This window comes from Petaurus breviceps, unplaced genomic scaffold (genome assembly GCF_028583685.1).
Source record: "Petaurus breviceps papuanus isolate PSGF00001 unplaced genomic scaffold, PetGlider_PUasm1.0 189, whole genome shotgun sequence".
NCBI lineage: Eukaryota > Metazoa > Chordata > Mammalia > Diprotodontia > Petauridae > Petaurus > Petaurus breviceps.
In genome coordinates, this window is record NW_027185809.1 from 15,075,537 (window position 1) to 15,096,870 (window position 21,334).

General features: G+C 37.3%; 2 protein-coding genes across 7 annotated transcripts in view; one reads left to right on the top strand and one right to left on the bottom strand.

Annotated features, from left to right (window-relative positions):
* LOC138164281 (protein cornichon homolog 1) overlaps positions 1 to 4,739 on the top strand; it is a 37,104-nt gene extending 32,365 nt beyond the window's left edge. Inside the window, exon 5 of the mRNA XM_069091963.1 lies at positions 310 to 4,739. Within this exon, the coding sequence (XP_068948064.1) occupies positions 310 to 337 (28 nt within the window). The 3' untranslated portion in view covers positions 338 to 4,739. The remainder of the gene's footprint in view (positions 1 to 309) is intronic.
* A 1,399-nt stretch (positions 4,740 to 6,138) lies between these two features.
* LOC138164280 (cyclin-dependent kinase inhibitor 3) lies at positions 6,139 to 20,362 on the bottom strand. 6 transcript variants are annotated; one of them, XM_069091958.1, is made up of 8 exons: positions 20,207 to 20,360; positions 19,328 to 19,410; positions 14,479 to 14,534; positions 11,760 to 11,804; positions 10,622 to 10,844; positions 7,974 to 8,005; positions 7,199 to 7,299; positions 6,139 to 6,539 (listed from the first exon to the last, which is right to left on the bottom strand). In XM_069091958.1, the coding sequence occupies exons 1-8, from the start codon at positions 20,213 to 20,215 to the stop codon at positions 6,453 to 6,455; spliced, it is 636 nt and encodes a 211-aa protein (XP_068948059.1). In that variant the 5' UTR covers positions 20,216 to 20,360; the 3' UTR covers positions 6,139 to 6,452. The 6 variants fall into 6 exon arrangements, with proteins under 6 accessions (XP_068948059.1, XP_068948058.1, XP_068948060.1 ...); XM_069091957.1 differs by having other exon boundaries at positions 7,199 to 7,302; XM_069091959.1 differs by lacking the exon at positions 20,207 to 20,360 and adding an exon at positions 19,705 to 19,853 and having other exon boundaries at positions 7,199 to 7,302.
* Positions 20,363 to 21,334: the final 972 nt, after the last annotated feature.

The window sequence follows — 21,334 nt, forward strand, 5'->3', positions numbered from 1 at the left end:
TCAGGTCCCCCTGATTCCAGGGCTGGTGCTCTATTCACTGCGCCACCTAGCTGCCCCTGCCTAGTAACTTTTCAGCAGTATTCATGTTCTCTAATGATGAATTCCCTTTTAGCTGAAATGTGAGAGCTCTTGAGCTTTCTTTCAGGCTGGTATTTAAGCCCATGTGTATATTTCAGTGCTGTTCTAACAGTTGAGCAGTTTTACCCCACCTGGTTTGCTGTACAATGAGGAGCACTGTTTGTTGCCGTTAATGTTCTTGATTGGGAATCAATTGCCTTAAATTAACAATGTTTTTCTTCTTCTTTTCAGCATGATTTATGTTTTGGTGAGCTCTTAAGATGAGATATGCAACACTCAGTCCAGTTAAGTGCATGCAAAAGCCACAAAAGTGAAAGGATTCTGTCCAACAAGAACCTGTTTCCAAGATTTAGCTTATGGAATATGATCAGTTACTTTAAAAAAAAAAGACTACTTATTTTTAAAATGTTTCCACGTTTTTGATTTGTGGAAAGACTGTTTTCATATGTTATGCTTAGACAAAGAAATTAAATGGAATTACGTATAAAATGAGTATAAAATGATTACCTCTGGCATTGACTGGTTTGAACTTGTACTCCCTAGGAACAGCCATAATTTTCTGAATAATTGTATTAATTACTGACTGTCCTTAGTCTGTTAAAAGTTTTTGTTTACAGGAGCTTCTAGTAGCTTATTTTGGTTTTATTGAAATATTGACTGATTATAAACTAGCTATAGAGATCAAGTGCTTTAGAAGGACAGAAAACTTTGTATATGTGAGCTTATGGGAAGCCTCATAGGTTTCTTCATATATCATGTAGATTACATGGATATATTTGCAGATATAAGGATGGTGGGATTTTTTTCCTTAACATTTAAATATTAGCCCTCTATATTGCATGACCTAGGGTCTCCCATAATAGTTCCATAAAATTCATATACTTTAATTCTTAAGCATAAGTGAATCTATTGAGAATATATACTAAATTATCTTGGAATGCATTTAAAGTTATTTTAAATGGTTTCATTTGTAGCAGTCAATAAGAAATTCGGTATTCTAATTATTGTTACAATCTAGTGATAAAAGATATTAAGGACTTACAAGTTATACCTAAGATGTTCAGAACAGAAAATGAGAGAGAACATTGTGTAACTATCCTGCTCTTCCTTAGTGCAATACAATAAAAGTCTGAAATTTAAGACTTCTTTTCAGTGCATTGTTTTAAAAATTGCAGATAGCTACTTAAAATTGCTTAATCTACAAACAACTATAATAAATGCATACGAGTTATATTTCTAAACCAGTATTATGATTCTTTTTGTTTTTAAATTTCATTCCTGACTCTAAAAGGGACATTTAAAATTTCTAGGCACATTAATCCTTGATTTTCTTTTGTCATTTTAATGATATATGTTTTATATGACAGATTCATGAAATTGCTGGTTTTTTCACATTTTTTGAGGGTTTAAAATGGCACTTTAAAATTTTTTTCAATGTTTTTTTTTTAAATAAACTGATTTCTGGTAAAAATTCTTTTATCTAGACTGCTGCCTTCTCATCTGTAGTAGGTTTTATAAATCATAGTCACTTCAAGTTTTAATAAATGTCTTTGTGATTTAACTGGCATCAGAAAGTTGAGGCAAGTGTATATAGAGTGACTTCTTAGACTTTGGAATAACCTAAGTTATTTGAACACATTAAAATAAATACAACTTTTCATAAAGTGATGAAGTGGATTTTTTTGTCAATTGTAAAAAAATTTGTATTAAAATTTTCTTAAAGCAGATGCTATTTCCTATATAGTTAAAAAGTGAAATAATGTTTTAAAACTCCTGCATACCCATTTGGGATAGAATGGCTAGAATACTGGGAATTTGTCTGTCTACGTGCAAAAATAGTATTTTGAAATACCAAATCTATGACCTTTCTTTCCTGTCTTCCACAGTTTTGATATATCTTCCCCCCAGTCTCTTCCAGTAAAAAGCAAATTAGTTTTCTAAGCTACAGGAAAATATGTTGAATTCTACAATGTAATGAATTTTAAGCTGTTGCTTCCTGGGGTTTAAAGTACTTCAAAAGCTTTTTCTACTATTATTTAGTTCATCTCAAATATATTACCTTATTTAACAGAATCAAAATTTGTAAGATACTTAAGTAAAAAGGGTCACAGAGCTAGTAAGTGTCAAGTGTCTGAGGCCAGATTTAAACTCAGGTCTTCCTTACTCCAGGGCTGGTACTTTATCTACTGCATCACCTAAGCTGCTCCATAAACAGTGTTTTATAATTTGAATTCTGTGTAACCTAAAAAAAAATATGAAGTTTTTTCTAATATAGGTAGATCCTGTTCTTAAATAAGAACATCATCATACTTGGATATGCAATATGCTCCAAAAGTCTTAGTTTAGTGCAGTTTCAGGCCTAAATAGCTTGAAACTGCATTAAGACTTTGGAACATCTAGGGGCGGCCAGATGGCTCAGCAAGTAAGAGCATCGGCTCCAGTGTCCGGATGACCTGGATCAAATCCGGGCTCAGATACTCAGCACCACACCCAGAAATAATAACTGGCCGTGTAACCTTGAGCAAGTTACTTAACCCCAATTGCTTTAAAAAAATAAAAAAAAAAAAGACTTTGGAACATCTTTATCTTATTTTCAATTTCCATCCAATAGGCCATAGTAATACTTTTTTGATGTGGATATAACAGATTATGTTGAACTAGATTGTCTTGCATAAAAATGTTTGGCCACAAGTTCTTGACTGTTTAGCCACCATGTCCATTTGTTGAAGGTGACCTTTTAGGAAGTGTAGCTATGTACAAATGCTAAGAAATTTTATACACAAAATAAAATAAGATTTATTCCTCTCCCGCCCCCAACATGTTATGTTTTGGGGGTTGTTTTTGCTTTCGGGGGGGGGAGCACTTGGGATTAAGTGACTTGCCCAAGGTCACACAGCTAGTTTTTGTGTTGAGTGTCTGAGGCCGAATTTAAACGCAGGTCCTCCTGACTCCAGGGCCAGTGCTCAGTGCTCTGTTCACTGCACCACCTAGCCACCCCCCAACATGTTATGTTTATGACCTGGGGGAGTATTTTGTTTTCATGCAGGGTGATGGAGAGGTGAGATGGATAAAGGATGTTTTCTGGTGATAGTTAAAGCACCAAAGTCCCTGCCAAATAGTGTGAATGCTTTGGAGGGGAAGGAAACATGAGGACAGCCATACAATACAACTTTTAACAAGTGTCATGTATGAGGTGGCCAGGAAATCTTGATTTAAGTCTAGGTAGTCAAATAGATTTGTGCCTAAAGGGCTATTAAACATTTTCTAAGCTGTGGTCCAGAGAAGGTGGTCCTTTTAGCCGTTTGTCTACAGTTTAGAGAGCTATTTTTTGTGTGTGTGTTGTTTTCGCAAGGCAATTGGCATTAAGTGACTTGGCCAGGGTCACACAGGCATGTGTCTGAGGTCAAATTTGAACTGGTCCACCTGACTCCAAGGGCCAGTGCTCTACTCTAATCCACTGCACCACATTAGCTGCCCCCAGTTTAGAGATTTTTAATGGTTTTGCAGTTCCTGTAGAAAATATTTACCATTGGCTACCTCACCCCAAGCCTTCCTAAATCGACAACACATTTTGTAAAATGTAATTTTTATTTATTCAGTCAAGTACAATTAAGTTGAAATACAGATATAGACATATGATACCTTCTTAGATGCTGTTGCTTTAGAACAAACTAAATAACATCCCTTTACCTTGGCTTATCTGAAGATGCATTATTTGTTGAGCATCACTTTTTATTTAAGTTGATATTAGACTGTACCTAGAAAATCCTATATATAGTAGATTTTCTGTTGGTTTGGACATTTTGTACCAAGAAATTTAACAAAATTGTAAATCCATGTATTTGTATCTCTGATCTTAAAAACGTGTCTGACAAGAAATTGTACAGTATAACTGCAAGTTATTCACAAGCACTGATGAACAACAATTATATTCTGACATAGCAATAATAGTTTTAGTGGGGAAGAAAATCTTGATAACTATACCACCAGTAATATAAGATACTCATTCTTAAATTTTTTGCAACTTTTTACACCAGGTATAAAAAGTGAAATAATTTATAAATTATTTTACCAGAAACAAGCTCTTTAGTATTATACTTGTTTACTACTGTGCAAAGAATATTTTGGTATTAATAAATCTCAGTAAATCAGTACATAATAGCTTGTATTAAGGAAAAAGCAGGGTTCGGCTCTTCTACTTTGATAGCTATTACTGTTTCAGGTGACTATCTGTACTTATAGAAGATACCGCTTTAATTAGACTAAGGATGTATCTTTAATCACCAAATTTAGCTCTGGCATTTGGTGTGTTGGGAGTTGGAAAACAAAACTATGTGGTGGTGCTACAGTGTAGCAATGGTGTCGCTTCAGATGCTTTAGTAGTGTTCACTGTCTAACTACATATACTTAGGGAATATCTTGATGTATTTCAGATTTTAAGTTGTAATTAAGTAGTATACTAGAACAAGAGAAAAGTCTGGACATTGAGACTTGACAAGACAAAATATAGTTTTAGAATTTTGCTTGTTTTCTTAAAATTATCACATTTTAACCTCAGAAAGGTTTTATATGTGATCAAAGAAAATGCACTTAAAATTGGTCCTTATAGCTCAATGGGTTTATTCTGCATTTGTATATTTAATAAAAACCGTCACAAAGTATTTGTGGTTTGTGTTATTTATGTTAATGGCATCCTTTGTTGGCACATTAAGCTATTAATTTAAAATGCGGTTACTTATTTATTTGATTTGTTTGTGGATTTTCAAACTCTTTCAGATTATTTTTTATTTTCTCCACCCCCCATTTTGGCCACATCATTCCTAATGAACTCCTTCATCTAAGATCAGGCAGAGAATTTTTTTTTCAGGCAGAGAAATATTTCCTCCAACTATCATGCCATATATTACATTTCCTTGCAGTGTTTGGAGCAGTGAGTTTCTTTTATCTTTTTTTTTTTCTATTATATAGAAAATATCTGCTGTTTAGAAATAATTTAGTGAAGTGGACTCTACATGTTAGTATTAAAATGGCATTTAAATGGAAACTTAGATATAACAGTATTTAGCTGAGCTTAGTTAATCACATTACCCTCCTCATCCTGAATATACTGAATTGGCAGCATAATTTCTAATATGTGAACACAAAATCAAGATTCAAAACTATTTGATGTTAGAAAGTTTGTTTAGGTTATACTTTTATTCACATTGCAAAATGTGATTTCTCATGAAATCTCTGTGTGGTAATTCATTATTCCTGAATTTTTGCTGATCAAAAATGCCCTTGCTTTTAGTGATGTGTGGTTTCAGATAATAATTTAAGTTCCTAGGACTTTCACTTGGATATTAATGGGATACGTAGGGGTTTTTTTCGTTTGGTTTGGGTTTTTTTTTGCCTTTTGGAGGGCAATTGGGCTTAAGTAACTTGCCCAAGGTTACATGGCTAGTATTTTTGTGTGGGTGTTAAGTGTCTGAGGCCAGACCTGAACTCAGGTCCTCCCGATTCTGGGGCCAGCGCTTTACTCACTGTGCCACCTAGCCACCCCGGATATGTAGTTTTTTTTTTATATATATTTCTTTGTGCTACTATGAGTTAACTTTCTAATTAACTAAAATAGACATTAATATAATGAATTTTGTGTCATGGAACAGGTTCTGCAGTGTATAGTTCTTGAAAACACTGATAAATATTTTTAAGCACTTCTTTGAGGTATTTTTGGATTATTTGATAGACAAAGATATCAGTACCCTATACAGTATGGTATCTGCCTATAGCTAAATAAGTGATCTTGAATATTGTCTTCCTTGTCTCAAATTCATGAGAGTTTGGGTATTTTCTGGAGCATAATTTAAAACAGGATACCTCTACTAAATTGGTTTGAGAAGAATTAGGTTAGATTTCCTTAATTTAGTTGAGTTTTAATGCAAGTGGGAGGAATTCAGATGGGACACTACATAGAAGAAAAAAAAATTATGTAACAATGCAAATCATTAAAAACTAGTCGGCCAGAATCAATAAAAATCAAGAACCAAGGTACCCAAGGAATTTCCAGTCTTCTCATAGTCAAGTCAAGGACCAGGGTGGTTTTATTCTTTTTACTAATTAGCACTACAGAGGGATCATGACAAATAATCTATATGATGCTGAATGCAATCATACAATATAATACCCATATAAAAGAGACAAGGGGCCCATTTACAGGAAGGATATTTTTATGCATCAATATCACCAAATAACACAAAATGTGAAAACTCAAAACTTTAGAGATACATCTGTATAGGCATGTTTTCATTTGAATTGGTTACTCTAGCAAGTTTCTGATGAGTATAAAATTACAGAAAGGATCTTATTTATGTGTAGTAAACTGACATTGTTCTTTATCTAGATACAGATCTTGATACTGAGTCTCTTGTCGACAGATGTGCAGCCAGTTTGTCTCGAAAATCATGGAGATAATTATATTGCTGGAAAAATTAGAATTAGTACTTTCAAATAAAAAGTTACACTGCTCGAAAGAATCAAGGTAACATTGTGCTAAAAGGCATCTTCAGTCTCTCTGGCCCTAATACCTGAGGCAAAGTTGGCAGAAGACTAATACTAAAAAATCACAGCTTTGGAGCTCTTGGCATCAAATATTGACCCTCCACAGCCACCCCAAGCAAACTGACTGAAGAAAGGGGGATAAGCAAGTCTAATCAGGAAATAAAATAAAATGTGACATGGCCCTCTCTAAGATAAATAATGCTAATAATACAAGCTGTTATTAATACCAGATGAGAAAATTGTAGATAAGACTAGAAGACCCAAAGTAGTTTTCATTATTGCTTTTAAATATTGATTAAGTCACCCACTATACCAAATTTTGGTGACATAAACAGGAACTTTTAAATTCATCAGGAGCTCTAGAAAAGGCATTTTAAACAAAAAAATAGTTCTCTGCTCCAAGTTTTTAAAAGGTCTGATAGGTTACAACAGAGGAGATGATTCCCAGAATGGGAGGAGTTGAGAAAGAACTTAAGAATGTTGTTTTGAAAGTACTGTCTTTATTAGAGCTCAATCATATTTTTTAATACTCTAATCTAACCCTATCCCAAATACTCAAAAAAAGCAAATTATAAATTACCTTTATGGTTTGTATTGCCCCAGATCCTCTTAAATCTCGAAGGCTGTCAATTGCCTGCTGCGGTGATACTGTATCAGATAAGTATAGTAGGAGGCAAGCTGCTACTATTTTAAAATGGTATAAAAATTTCAACAATAGTGTTACTAGATGTACAGAAGAGAACATTTAAGATTATTTTACATAACACTACTTGTTAAAACAGGAGTAAGTTTATATGCTATTTTGTTTCTATTATTTTAATAATACTGAGCCATTTAGAAAATATGAAATTATTTTTAAAACACACCTAGATGGCCATTTTTGACAAATGAATTCTCAAAGCTTACTATATTCTTTTATATAATAAGCCTACATACGTATTTAAGAATACCTGAGAGATACCTGAATTTCTTATTTGCCAATGTGGGAATTCTACTTGGTAACTCACCACCCACCTATATCTTAGTTAAGTGCAAAGTCTTCCCAAGTGCCACACTGTTAAAGGTAGAATTTTCATCCAGTTCATCTTGACTTCAAGCCTATCACTCTATCCAGTAGCCAAACTCCTGTGTGCATATATTAATATATGTGTATGGATATAGTAAGCACATGGTACAAACATGGAATCTCCCATACTTAAAAGCATGATGTTAAAAAGTTAAGGGCTTAAATATTTTCAGACTTATGTTTTTGTTTTATTTTGGTGTAGTATCAAACACAACTTAGAAACAGTAATTTGGCTGCTTTACTTAATGTGAACATTTATTTAATGTGGACAGAGAAAATTTTTCCTTACCAAGACAAGATCGCCCAAGTCCTCCATAACAACTGAAAAGGAAATAAAATTTAGGGATTTGTACCAGTTGTGGGTGACCTTTAGTTGTACCAAAATAAAAGACAAATATGGAGGGGTTGGGGTTTTTGTTTTTTTCTTTTTGGCATTTTTTTAATAACAGCAAAAATTTAATTATCCGCTTATACAATTTCAGAGCTGAAAAGGAACTTAGTGATAAGCTAATTAAACCCTTTTTAGAAATCCCAGAGATTTTTTTTTTAAAGCAATTGGGGTTAAGTAACTTGCTCAAGGTTACACGGCCAGTTATTTCTGGGTGTGGTGCTAATATCTGAGCCCGGATTCAATCCCCAGGTCATCCCGACACTGGAGCTGGTGCTCTTACTCGCTGAGCCACCTGGCCGCCCCCAGAAATCCCAGAGATTTTATATCTTGCCCAAAGTTACATCACAGTAACAGACCCAAATCTTTTAATTTCTAAACTAGCTCTTTCTGTGATAAGTTATCTCTGAGATGGAAAACTATAGAACTCCCAAGTACCTCTAGAGGTTTTATTTATTAGCCTTCTAAAGGTCTACCTCCTAGGGATGAATGAAACACATTTAGAAATTTTGCTTAACAGACTACATTTCAGTAATTTCTTTGTTACATAAAACTCATCCAAACCTTGCTTTAGTAGATGTGGAATAAATGCAAACTTATTAACATACAGCAATCATGAACTTAACTAATATTTTAAGAAAATAAGCTATTCCAAGTATGAACATTCTAGGAAACATTCATTTTAATACTTTAAAAGCACACCAGCATGTTTAACTTTTTTGGTAGAAATCTTTCTAAAACATAATATTTTCCTGCCAAAAACGCAGACTGTCATGTCATGAGTCAAGAGAAGCAGTGCACAGTAAAAATAACACTGGACCTAGTGTCAGGAAGGAACCAAGGATCAATTCTGGTCTGATGCTTACTAGCTCCAAATTGTAGGCACAACACTGAACAGTTTTGAGTCTCAGTTCCTCTGCAAAGTAAGGATAACTCTAGTATCACAGGGTTGTTGTGAGAATCAAATGAAATATGTATGCACACTACATTATCATTATGAAACACAAATTACTTATATTCTAGTTGTAGCAGTGGATGAAAGAGCTGGCCTGGAACTTGATTTCTTGAACAAGTCTTAATTGTTTGTTTTGTAATCTGCCCCTTCCTCATAAACATGGAATGAATAAAGTAAAATTATTTTACAAAATTTTGGGGTTATCAGTTTGTGAGGACACCTAATACTACATTATCATATTGTAACACTTGGCCAGGTCAAACTGCATTTGGCAGTGTTTTAAGTTGTTGAGGGATAAGGATACTCAGCTAAATGATTGTGTATGCTGAGTGCCTAGCATATGGTACGTGCCTAATAAATGATCAGTGACTTACTGAATAATAGAAATGTCGGCGATGGAAAAGATTTAGAAATCTCATTTTGCAGATTGACAGACACAAACCAAGTTAACAAACATGCTGAAGGATGCACAGCTAGTTGGTATGGACTAGACCAGAGCCTAGTTCGGACTCTCAGTGCAAGTACTGCTGAGCCTTTTCAAGTAGCACTGGAACAGAGATAGGGTTAACACCGTAGCTTTGCCACTATGCTGTCAAGAATTGCAGGACAACTGTGCAGTTTATTTCATGCGGCACAACAATGCTCTTCTGAGATGGGCAGCATTCAGTTCCTGTTCTGCTGGCAGTTCTTACTGTGTAAGATTAATTCCCACCACTGCTTCTGTTGCCCATTATATTTGCTGATGTCTTCCTATACACAGCCCTTCCTTTTTTCCTTTGTTTCTTTCCTTGTTCTAGCTCCCAGCTTTCTTGGCTTTTACAATAGCAGCTTGACCTGAATAAACCATTGCCAAACAATGAGAGCGTTCCTTATGTGTTGGTGAAACACCCAATCACACATCATGTCATATGCAGCATCTTTTCTGCTATTTTCATCACTGATTACTTGGATGTTATTCTCTTGATGCCAGAGATGCTTGCTCTCTTCAAAAAGAGAAGGAAACTAGGATTGGTTGAGTTATAACCTAGAACAGGTTATCACCTCTCTCACTTAATAAACTCCAGTGGCTCCCTATGATCTTCAATATGAAAAACTGTCAACACCTCCCTCCTCATCCCCTCCTTTTCAGTCTCTCATGCCTTATACTACCCTTCCCATTCCATGTGTTCTTCAGTCCAATGACATGGGGCTCTTTGATCTACCTTAAACAAGATACTCCGTCTCTCAGCTCTGGGCATGAACATTTTTATCTGTCCCCCATGCTTAGAATCCCCTCCCGCCTCAACTCCATCTACCAACTTCCCTGGTTTCCTTCAAGTCTTCCTTCTGGCTAAAAACTCACCCGCAGGAAGCCTTTCCTAACCTAGCCTCTCTGTGGACTTTTCCTTATCGATCCTGTATACAGCTTGTCTGAACACAGTTGTTTGAATGTTGTCTCTCTCAGGGACTCTTCTGACTTTTTTTGTATCCCCAGCACGTAACACAATGTTGGGCACATAGTAGGTACGTAATAAATGTTTACTGATTGACCTATGGGAAAACTATTTTGACCAGAACCATTTACACAAATGATATGAAGGAAAGTAGAACATACTGTATTAAGGTTTTCCGGTTATTTTCGAGACAGACTGCAAGCTCCTGTAGAATTCCACAACATCGGTCTATGTCAGGGGTATCTCCATCGGGGATGGGATGGTGGTGAATGATGATTCCATGCTGCTGATAGAAGTCTAAAAGGTTTGGTACACGGTATTTTGACAGCTCTCCTCTGGTACAGAAAACAAATATATCCTGTATACCATAGTTCTTTAGTTCTTCTGCCAATAGACCAGAAACGTAAAAAACTAATATTAAACATCAAACAGGGAAGATGGACAAGACAAAATTCTAAATTATTAAAAGCAGGAAAGGCAAACACAATTCTTCTCAATGAATTCACATTCTAATGGCAAAAACAATATGCAGATAACTAGGAATACATAAGATATAAAGGGAGGTAATCTCAGGAAAAGCCTTTTATAGAAGGTTAAGTTTTGAATTCAGTCTTGAAAAGCAAAGAGGTGAATCTGAGGAAGGAGAGCATTAGAGGCATGGGAGATAGCCAATGAAAAAGTGTGAAGAGAGGAGATGGAGTGCTATTTACAAAGAGAGCAAATAGACCAGTTTAAGTGGATGATATATAGTGTGTGGAGGGTGACGGGTGTTTGCCTTTACTGGTAATCCCAGGACTCCGTACAATGCTTGGTATGTAGTAAATGCTTCATAATGCTTGCTGATAGGTGTCCTAGCTGGCCACCTCTGGACACTTCTGACTCAAGACTGATAGTCTGTGTTTCACTTTTCGTGCTTCATTTCTGCTACTACAATGTTTATGAAAAAGTGTTCATGTTCAAAAACATGAAGAGTAGAGTTTTTCATTATTCTATTTTAGTACATTTTACCAGGAAGAGTAGTTTTATATGTTAATAAAATAAGGGCCACATCAAAGAAAAGGAACTATGCTTGGGTGTGTGCACAATGTTAAATCTTTGAAATGTTTGCAGCTTTTGATACCCACTTCCCTAAATGCCAATTGTTTGATTCCTCATAAAATTCTTAACAACTGCATTAAAGAAACTGCTATGAGGTATTCTAAATTTATGTCAAGATAAAACACTGTAACAATACATTTTTCCTCTTCACATATAAATATTCTGCATGTTGAATGGAACAATGTATCAGATAACACTTACCCATGTCCTTTTGGAGATTTCTCCTAACATCTTTAAATTTACAACCTACGGTAGGTAAGAAGGCAAATGAGGAAAAGTGAGTTACGATGATTAGCTATAACAGTCTTGGTTTAAAAAACAAGATTTAAATTAACTATTCAGCATTGCTCATTTTAAAAGGTCTGTTTTAGAGATAAAAAGTTCATTAGAAGGGGAGCAACACCTAAAGCATTATTTTCAACAGGTCTGACCCATGTCACATCCCTCTAAATACCTGCAGAGCTTTGGGCTTTAAATAGCCCCTTCTCAAAAATAAGGCATTTGGGAATGGAATGAGACTGGCTTCTGTGGGTGGTTCAGATAAGGTAGGATCAAATTATGGTGGGTCAAAGAAAAGACGGGAGAATTCGAGGCAAGGACAATGTAATACTACTAGATAGATTGATATATAGGGAGAGATGGGTAGAAAGATAAATAGATATACACACACATTTTGAGGAAGTCTAGGATGGTGGTGAGGGGAATACCTTGGATCCCTGAATACAGGCTAAGTAATAAATGTGAGCCAGAATGCTCAGTAGTTAGATCAATTGTCTCTAAACTGATTAGAACAGCAATGATATAATTCAAATGCTAACCAATTGAGGATAGGAAAATTGGGCTATATTGTACCCTCCTGGTAATATCTAACTCAGGGTGTACCCAAGGTACAAAGGTACTGCCTCTCCTTTCACCTGTTACCATGCAAATTACCTAACTTCACTGCAAATCTTTCCCCTTCTTTTTGTGACTGACTGACCTGGTACCTGAAGAACTGGAAAAATCCTTTCCCTCTAGCATCTTCACATGGCTCTCCTCACTCCATCTTCCTCTCAAAAAATTTTTTAAAACATAAGACTGACTATATCATTCCCTAGCTCCGCCCCCCCCCAACTCAATAAACTCCAGTGGCTATGATTTCCAGTGTCAAATATGAAATCTTGTTCACCTTACCTGGTCCCTTTCTACCTTTCCAGTCGTTTACACTGTACTCTCCCTTCCTTGTACTCTGCAATCCAGAGACACTAGCCTCCTGTTTCTCAAATATGACATTCCATATGCCAGGCTTTTCCCTGGCTGCCCCCCTTAATTGGACTGTTCTCTCTCCTCACTTCCAATTCCTGGTTTCTCTGGCTCTCTTCAAGTCTTAAATCCCACCTTCTAAAAGAGGTTTTTCATTGTTCCCCTCAATGCTAATAATGCCTTCCCTCTGAGACTCCCTCCATTTTTTCCTGTGTGTATCTAAGGTACAGTTATTTGCATATATTATCTTTCCAATTAGAATGTGAGAACCATGAGGGATTTTTTACCTCGATCTTTCCATCCCCTGGGGTTTAGCACAGTGTCTGGCACATAATAAGCACTTGTTCTTAAACCAGAATTTTCAAAAATAACAAAGCCTATTCAATCACAATTGCTTTCATCAAAAATGTCATTATTAATATTTTGGGGAAAGCAAAATATTTTTGAACCAATAAATATTTTCAAAACATTATTTCATCTTTATATCATCCTATTAAAGTAGCTATTTTTATATTTTCTAAGCTACACAATTACCAGTATGTTATTGTAACATGTGTAGAATTGGTATTCATGCTTAAAAATTTTTTTGATAGGGTTATGTGCCCCAAAGTTTGGAGACCACTGGTCCAGATGAAAGGGAAAGTGGATTGAATGATTTAAGACCAAGGGAATCAAAAAACAAGTAGGGAAGAGGCAGGAAAATTAAGGACCACAGGTTTCAGAGCTCAGAGGAACCTTAAAAATCATCTAGTCCAATAACTTCTTCATTTAACAGATAAAGAAACTGAGGCCTAATTAGAGGTTGTTATATAAGTAGAAAGCAGCAGATCTAGGGTTCTAATCCAAATCTCCTCTGACTCCAAATCCTGAGTTCTTCTATGTGTTTTACCAGAGGAAGCTGGGATAGAAGGGGTGGCTATAGCTTAAAGGAAACCAGTGTAAGAGAAAGACTCATTTTGGTTTACAGTTCAATTATCATTTAATATGATACAGCCCTACTGAAATGATTTACTCTCCACATTTGTCATAGGTTTTCTAAAAATTACAGTTCTTTTAATTCTATGTAGCTTGAATTAAGAAAAAAAAATCCAAGAGCATCTTTTAAAAACCCTGCTTATATCAATATTGTTCAAGATTTTTTTTAGGGTTGAATGATTTAATGTAACCTGTAAAGTTCTAAGAACTTTCTAATAATCCTTATAAATGGCAGTTTTCATAAACTTTGTCTGAGTTTCTCTACTATTCCATAAATTCCTTGAGGACAAGACAAATATAGCTCCAAATTCTTAAAAATAAGCACCACAAATGGCTGCTCAGGACCTTCAAAGAACTGTAACTTCCTATCCCTGTCCTTTGTGGTACAATGTGGTTCTAACTCAATAAAGGTCACATCTTTCTGCCTTTCAGTTTTGTTTTGTTTTTTAAATCAATATCTGCAACTTTCCCAGGGCTTTATAGAGCTGTAACTCTGGAACTGGGAGTGTCTAAGGGATACATTATCCTCCATCACTTTGTTTCTCCTAAATAAACATACTTATATAGCTCTCTACAAAACAGCGAAGTTGTAATATATAAAATTCCTCTAGTGTTTGATATGGTGAATAACCAATAGAGCTTAACTAATAATGGAAAACTGCTTTAATGGTATAAGTAGAAATCTAGTTGCAGTGTTACCCACCTGGAAGAGAACATAAACCTAGAAACTGAGAACAATTCACAATGGATAAGGGTAGCCTAAAAAGAAATAAAAAGTGTTGACTGTTATCGTTAGAAATATTAAAAATGTAAATTTATGTTAGATTATCCAGATGATAAAAATAATCCACGTGTTAATGATATCCAAAGTCTAGAGTGATTAAGCAACTTTATACGTTTTAAACCATTTTTTAAAGAATTAGTCTTATGACCTTAATAATCTATACAATTTACAACCAGAATAAAACATTTAAATACATAGCAAGTGTATATCAATTTACTTGTTTTTAATACCTGAAAATTCTGCTCTCCTTGGTATGTAGGACATAAGCATGTAGTTATCATTTGCTACTAATATACAGCCTGTCCACAATAAACTAGCAAAAAAAAAAAAATAAAGACCAAGAGGGAAAATGGGAGATGTAATATACCTATCTCTTCTTAGCTCCTGGGTTTTAGGGGATATTTGGGTTTCATTGATATGTTAGGAATTGGAATAGAGTTTGTTTTAGATGGTTAGGATGTTTGATAATGCTACTTGAACTGAAAGTTAATTGCTACTTGACAGTAAGTCAAAAGATCAACTTTTTTTACTTCTTTGTCTACAAAGTCAAAAGCACACCACACTGCCATGGTGCTTGCACAAGTAAAGAGGGGAATGGGGAAAGGGACTAAAGAAAATACTCGTTTGACAGGATTGATGACTGCAGAGAACCAGCTGTAACAGTATCAAAAGCAATATTAGTAAAATTTGCATTTGTATAGTTTTTAATATAGGATTCCTTCTTTGCTGTATTTGCTATAAATAGGTTTTTACTTTTAAGACGGCCTACAAAGGCTTTGTTGTTCTTTAGGTTTCAGTTTTATCTGACTCTTTGTGATCCCTTTTTTCCTGGCTTATGGATGCCACTTTTTTTTTTTGGTCTTTATTAATTTGTTTACTTTTAGTTTACTTTAAGATTCATTATCACAATTCCTTGAGTTTCAAATTTTCTCTCCCTTCCCCCTCCCCCCATGGCAGTATACAATCAAGTATAGTATCTGCAAATACTTTCACATTAGGCATTAGTCAGGTTATAGAGAAGGATTGTATCAGATGGGATGAAGAATGGGAAAGAGGAAACAAAACCAAAAAAGAAAAAGGGCAGGTAGTTTGCTTCACTCTGGGTTCAAACTCAATTCTTTCTCTGGATGTAAACATCTCTCTCCATCATGAGTCTTTTGGGGTTGACTTATGACTTTGCATTGCTGAGAAGAGTCCAGTCTGTCAAAGTTGGTCGTCACACATATGCTGTGTCTGTAATTGTGTACAAATTCCTCCTGGCTCTACTCTTCTCACTCAGCATCAGATCATATAAGCCTCTCCAGGTAAATATGAAGTCCATCTGTTCCTCGTGTCTTATTACACAATAGTATTCCATAACATGCATATAACACCACTTGTTCAACCATTCCCCAATTGATGGGCACCCCCTTAATTTATAATTCTTTGCTACCACAAAAAGAGCTGCTATAAATATTTTTCCCACTTCTATGATCTCTTTGGGATACAACCCTAGAAGTGGTATTGCTGGGTCAAAGGGTATGAAATTATTTATAGCCCTTTGGGCATAATTCCAGATTGCTTTCCAAAATGGTTGGATCAGTTCACAACTCCACCAGCAATACATTAGTGTTCCAATTTGTCCACATCCGCTCCAGCATTTGTCACTTTCCTGTTTTGTCATCTTAGCCAATCTGACTGGTGAGAAGCGGTACCTCAGAGTTGTTTTGATTTGTATTTCTCTAATCAATAGGGATTTAGAGCATTTTTCCATATGCTTATAAATATCTTTATTTTCTTACTCTGTAAACTGCCTGTTCGTATCCTTTGACCATTTATCAATTGGGGAATGACTTGTATTCTTATAGATTTGACTCAATTCTCTGTATATTTTAGAAATGAGTCCTTTATCAGTGACATAGGTTGTAAAAATTCTTTCCTTTTGGGGTTTTCTTGGCAAAGCTACGGGAGTGGTTTGCCATTTCCTTCTTCAGCTCATTTAACAGATGAGGAGAAACTGAGGTAAAAAAGGTTAAGTGGCTTGCCCAGGATGTCACACAGTTAGTAAATTGTCTGAAGCTGGATTTGAACTTGGGTCTTCCAGATTCCACAGGCTCACCATGCCACCTAGCTGCCCTACAAAGGCTTTACATATACCATAAAATCTATGTCCCCTCATTGCTAACAGATTCTAAGGAGATCCAAGACAGGGCATTTATGCTCTTAGGCCTATTATGAAAATTGTGTTCAATCAAAAAACATTTATTAAGCACATGTTATGTGTCAGGCACTTTGCTAGGCTCTGGGGCATTGGGAAGAGAGTAAATTCTAGGCATAGGGGCACAGCCAGTGAAAAAGTAAAGAGATAGATAGAAGATGAAGTGTTTTGTGTGAGAAACCAGAAAGCTATCTGGTTTAGTCAGGAGAAATGTCCAGTGAGTCTGAAAAAGACAAATTAGGGATGGGTTATGTAGTTTTAAAAGCTAAACAGAGTAGTTTATATTTTACCCTAGAGAGAACAGGGAACCCCTGGAGTTAAGTAGGAAAGAAACATGGTCAGATATGGTCTTAAGAAAAATTATTTTGGCAGATGTGGAGAAGTTATTTTAGACAGAGAGTCCAATTAGGAGTCGGGGGCGGGGGGAGAGGCCTGAAATAATTTTGGTGAAAGTTTAGTAAATAGAGACAGATATAGACAAAGGATTGATTCCAAGAGATGTCGTAGAGATAAAATGGCAAGATTTGGCAACTGAGTGGATGTGTGATATGAGGGATAATGAGGAGTCCAGGATAATGCCAAGGACAAGAAGCTAGGAGACTGGAAGAATGTTGTGCCTTCAAGAGAAATATAAAGTTTATAAGAGGGATGGCTGTGGGAGGAAAAATAATGGCTTATCTACATAGATTAGAGGAAAATCTAGAGGAAATTGATGAGAGGATGCAGAGAGCAAACAGAGCCTAGGACCAAACCTTGGTGATACAGAAACAATAAGGAGATGTGATCCTGTTAATGAGCCAGCAAAAGAGGCTAAGAAAGAGCTTTCAAACACACAGGAGAAACAGGAGAGAGTGGAAGTGTGAAACCCGAGAGAAAAGAGGGTATCCAAGATAAAACAAAGGATGGCCAACAGGGTTGGATGCAACAGAAAAGTCAAGAAGATTTAGGGCTGAAAAACAGACCATGAGCTTTGGCAGCTGAGAGATCACTGGGAATTTTGGAGAACAGTTTTAGTGGAACGATGAGGTTGGAAATTGAGTTACAAAATGTTGAGGAGTGAGGAGAGAAGAGGAAATGGAAGCAGTAAGTACTAACAGCCTTTTCAAAGAGTTTAGCTGACAAAGGGAAGAGATACATGATGACAGCAGGAGGGCCTCGTGAAGGTTTTTTAAGGATTGGGGAGTTTTAGAGTATGTCTGAATGTAGAAGGAAAGGAACCAATAGAAAAGGAGAGGTTGAGGTTTAAAAAAAAGAGGGGCTGAAAGAGGCTACAAAATGCTAGAGAAGGGAATGGATTCAAATACATGCATAGATCTTGTCAAGAAGGGTACTTTTTTGTGAGATACTAGAAAAAAGGAGAAGATGGGGATTGGGTTCAAGTGGTTTTGAAATGAAGAGAATAGCCTCAACTGTTTCAATAAAATAATAACTGAGTTCTTCAAATCAGAAAGTTTAGAGAGAGGAAGGTATAGACTCTTGAGAAGGAAGAGAAGGTAGTATGTGGAGAAAATGATGGGGAATCAGGATGAAATAAAAGATTAGTCTTACTATATTGAGGGCTCAGTTAAAATTGGATAACATAAATTTATAATACGTAATTCATCATACACAATTAGTACAACTATGAGTTATCCTCCAGTTCCATTTAGCAGCCTCCTGTGTGATGTTATCATCTACACAAAAATAAATACCTATATGCCAGAGAGAACAGAATTTTCTGATGGCTTTTGCCCTTGCCAACCACTAGTCCTGACTGTGGTTCTGAGTAATACATAGGATGTGGATCAACGGAAAGAGCTAGAATTAGATGTCCAGTATATACTTTTTTTCCCAGGCCTAGCTGGTCTTAAAGGGCGGTGAAACATGTTTCAGAAAATGGTAATAGTCCAGTCTATTATTGGGCTTATGCTTGAATTTTCCTGCATGGTTTGGGACCTGCTAGAATTTATTTCAACTGGCAAAACTTTGGAAAAACCCAAGCTTCTATCCCAGAATAAAGCATCACAATGCAGTAGATTGTGATGATAAATTGGCAAATTTCCAGTTCCTCGATTTCAGCCCAAATCTTTCATGGCTGACTAATCAAAACATTTAGATACCAAGATAAGGATAATTAGAGTTTTGCCTATGCTTCTTATTTGCTATGTGCTCCTACTTCAGTTTTTTATAAATTATAAAACAGGAGGGAAATGAAGGGGGTTTTTTTTTTCTCTTAAGCAGTGCATATAATCAGTGGTTGCAAATTACCTTACGTTTCCAAGGTGTTGTTAATAATAATATACTTTAGCTAGCATTTCTAAGAATTGCAAAGCATTTTACACATTCTCATTTGGTCCTCAGAAGAATCCTGAGAGCTAAGTACCACAGGTATTGTGAAATTTTTGGATAAGGAAATTAAGCTAAAAGAGGTTAAATGATTCTTGCCCATGGTCAGAGGCAGGATTTAAACCAGGTCTCTCCTGACTCCAAGACCCCCATTCTTTGAACTACACGCTCAGTCACATGCCAAGATCTTAACAGGATGTTCTCAACAAAATACAGGCGTTTCTTTAATCAAGTATAAGAACTTACCATGAAACTTGAAATGGAGTCTGTTCGTTTTCAACTGGCTCTTCATCTGATGAGTCAAACTCACTTGTCTGCATTGTACTGGGCTTCAAAAGAAAACAGTCATACCAAAGTGATAAGTGTATAGCTTACAAAAAGGACCACACTGTAGCAAAAGCTTGCTTCCAACATAAAAATGATTGCTTAGATGTTATCGTTCACATGTCCTTAAAAAGTAACATGAGCTGAAAAGAAGGCCACTGTGCCCGAAGTAGGTGTTCTGGGCACGGATTTGGGAAGCTAGCTGGCCCTCTCCAGGGAGGCTGACACTGACAGGGCATCCTCACCCTCCAGGTACCACAAATGACTGTTAACTGAGCCCTCTCCCTCAAGATTCACACCGATTCGGGCTGCTTGGACCCCTGCACCTTTTCACCGGCTGCTAAACCAGTTCAACTACGCAGAGAGTTTCCAGGGCAGGATTTCTCGAAGATAACTTGGAGGCTTCGGTGAGGCAGATACTGCGCATACATACTGTACATACATACTGTAAATGAAAGCTCTGATGACCCAAGCCGAAGGGGGGGGGGCCGGGAGAAGAGCGGTTTCCCCGGCTCCCTGAGCCCCGCCCCTCGGGCTGCGGTTGCCCCACTCCCAACCCTGTCCAGCCCGGGAGCCCCGCCCCCCCCAACCCTGGGTCTCTCCCCCCAGGGCCTCTGGGGATGCTCCCGGGCCCTGTCCTCGCCCAGGTTCCCTTCGGGGAGAGCAGAAAGTTACCTAAGGTGAGCGCAGCGGGCCAAGGGCCCTCCCCTGCCTACCCCCAGTCCACGGAGGTTAGGGAAAGGGTAGAGCCGGCCAATCAAGCAAGCCTAGCCCCCCCCCCCCCCCGGCAGCCATACTCACCACCTTCATCACCTTCAGGACGAGGCTGCGGGGAGCCCCGATGTCGGGCACGTAGCTTCCCCCCCTTTCCCTTGGAGGGTCCGCCTTCTCCCGCTTTCCAAGCGCTTATTGGTACCGTCCTTCTGTGAGGCGGGGAAAGGGAGCGCCCGGTGGCCAATCAGATGCCCCTGCTTTATTTCACCTCCCCGTTCTCACAGCAGTCTCCGCCTCCAACTGCTCATTGGTTCCACTCGGTCTTTGAAAGACGCGCGGGAGTAGCTGCCCCCTGAGGGGCGCTTGGCTGAACCTGCAGCGTGTGAGGAGGGCCAAAGTCCGCGTTGGAGTTTCTTGTGGGAAGGTTTCTTTTTTTTGCCCCACGAGACAGATCGAAAGCAATTTCGTTTATTCTCTAAATCTAATCTCTGTTTTGCAAGTAGCTGGCAGACTGGGAGCCAACCCAACCCTTAACTCAAAACTATTCACAACAAATCTAGTCCCGCCAAGTGTCATTCCAGCACAGCCTGCCCCTTCCACTGCGCTACTTACATTCCACAGTTATCAAATCCCCTTCTATCTACCTTCATTCACAGACATCTGTTCTCTGTAACACTGCATCCCCAGCGACTTAACCCAATAATTTCATTACCAAGTTCCCGCCCCCAACCCCAACCAACCATTACACATCCAGCAGAGGGATTCACTCTGGGCCATTTCCAAACTCTTCCGCCACCAACCACTTCGCAAATTCTATTACTTTGAGAATCGTTCCATTTAAATTTATCGCCCAATCAAGTTCCTATTAGCAATTATCTATCAGTCTCCCTCCATCCACTCCCATTCCACACAGTCTCCTTTCTCCAGGAATTTAATATCTATCTCCCAGTCTTCTACAGACCAATTTCTGCCTTAATACTTTGAGGAGTTCATTACACTTGTTGAAGTCCCTCCTCAAACTCTCCTGCCTTCCACTCCACTTCGGCTGCACATAAAGATGACCAATCATACCCTTGATTTTACCATCATCCACAAGTGCTCTACTTCCATGATTAAAGAATGTCACATTTCTTTCTCCAATCACATTCTCCTATTTTTCCCAACTCTCCCTATCTCTTACTCCTCCCAAAACTATTTCATCTTTCTCAGGGTGAC

Coding starts and splice junctions, on each gene's coding strand:
- LOC138164280 (XM_069091957.1), bottom strand. Junction 10,845..11,759: donor AAATCTCCAAAAGGACATGG/GTAAGTGTTATC, acceptor GTCTATTGGCAG/AAGAACTAAAGAACTATGGT. Junction 6,540..7,198: donor GGGCAATACAAACCATAAAG/GTAATTTATAAT, acceptor TAATTTTTCCAG/CAATATAATTATCTCCATGA.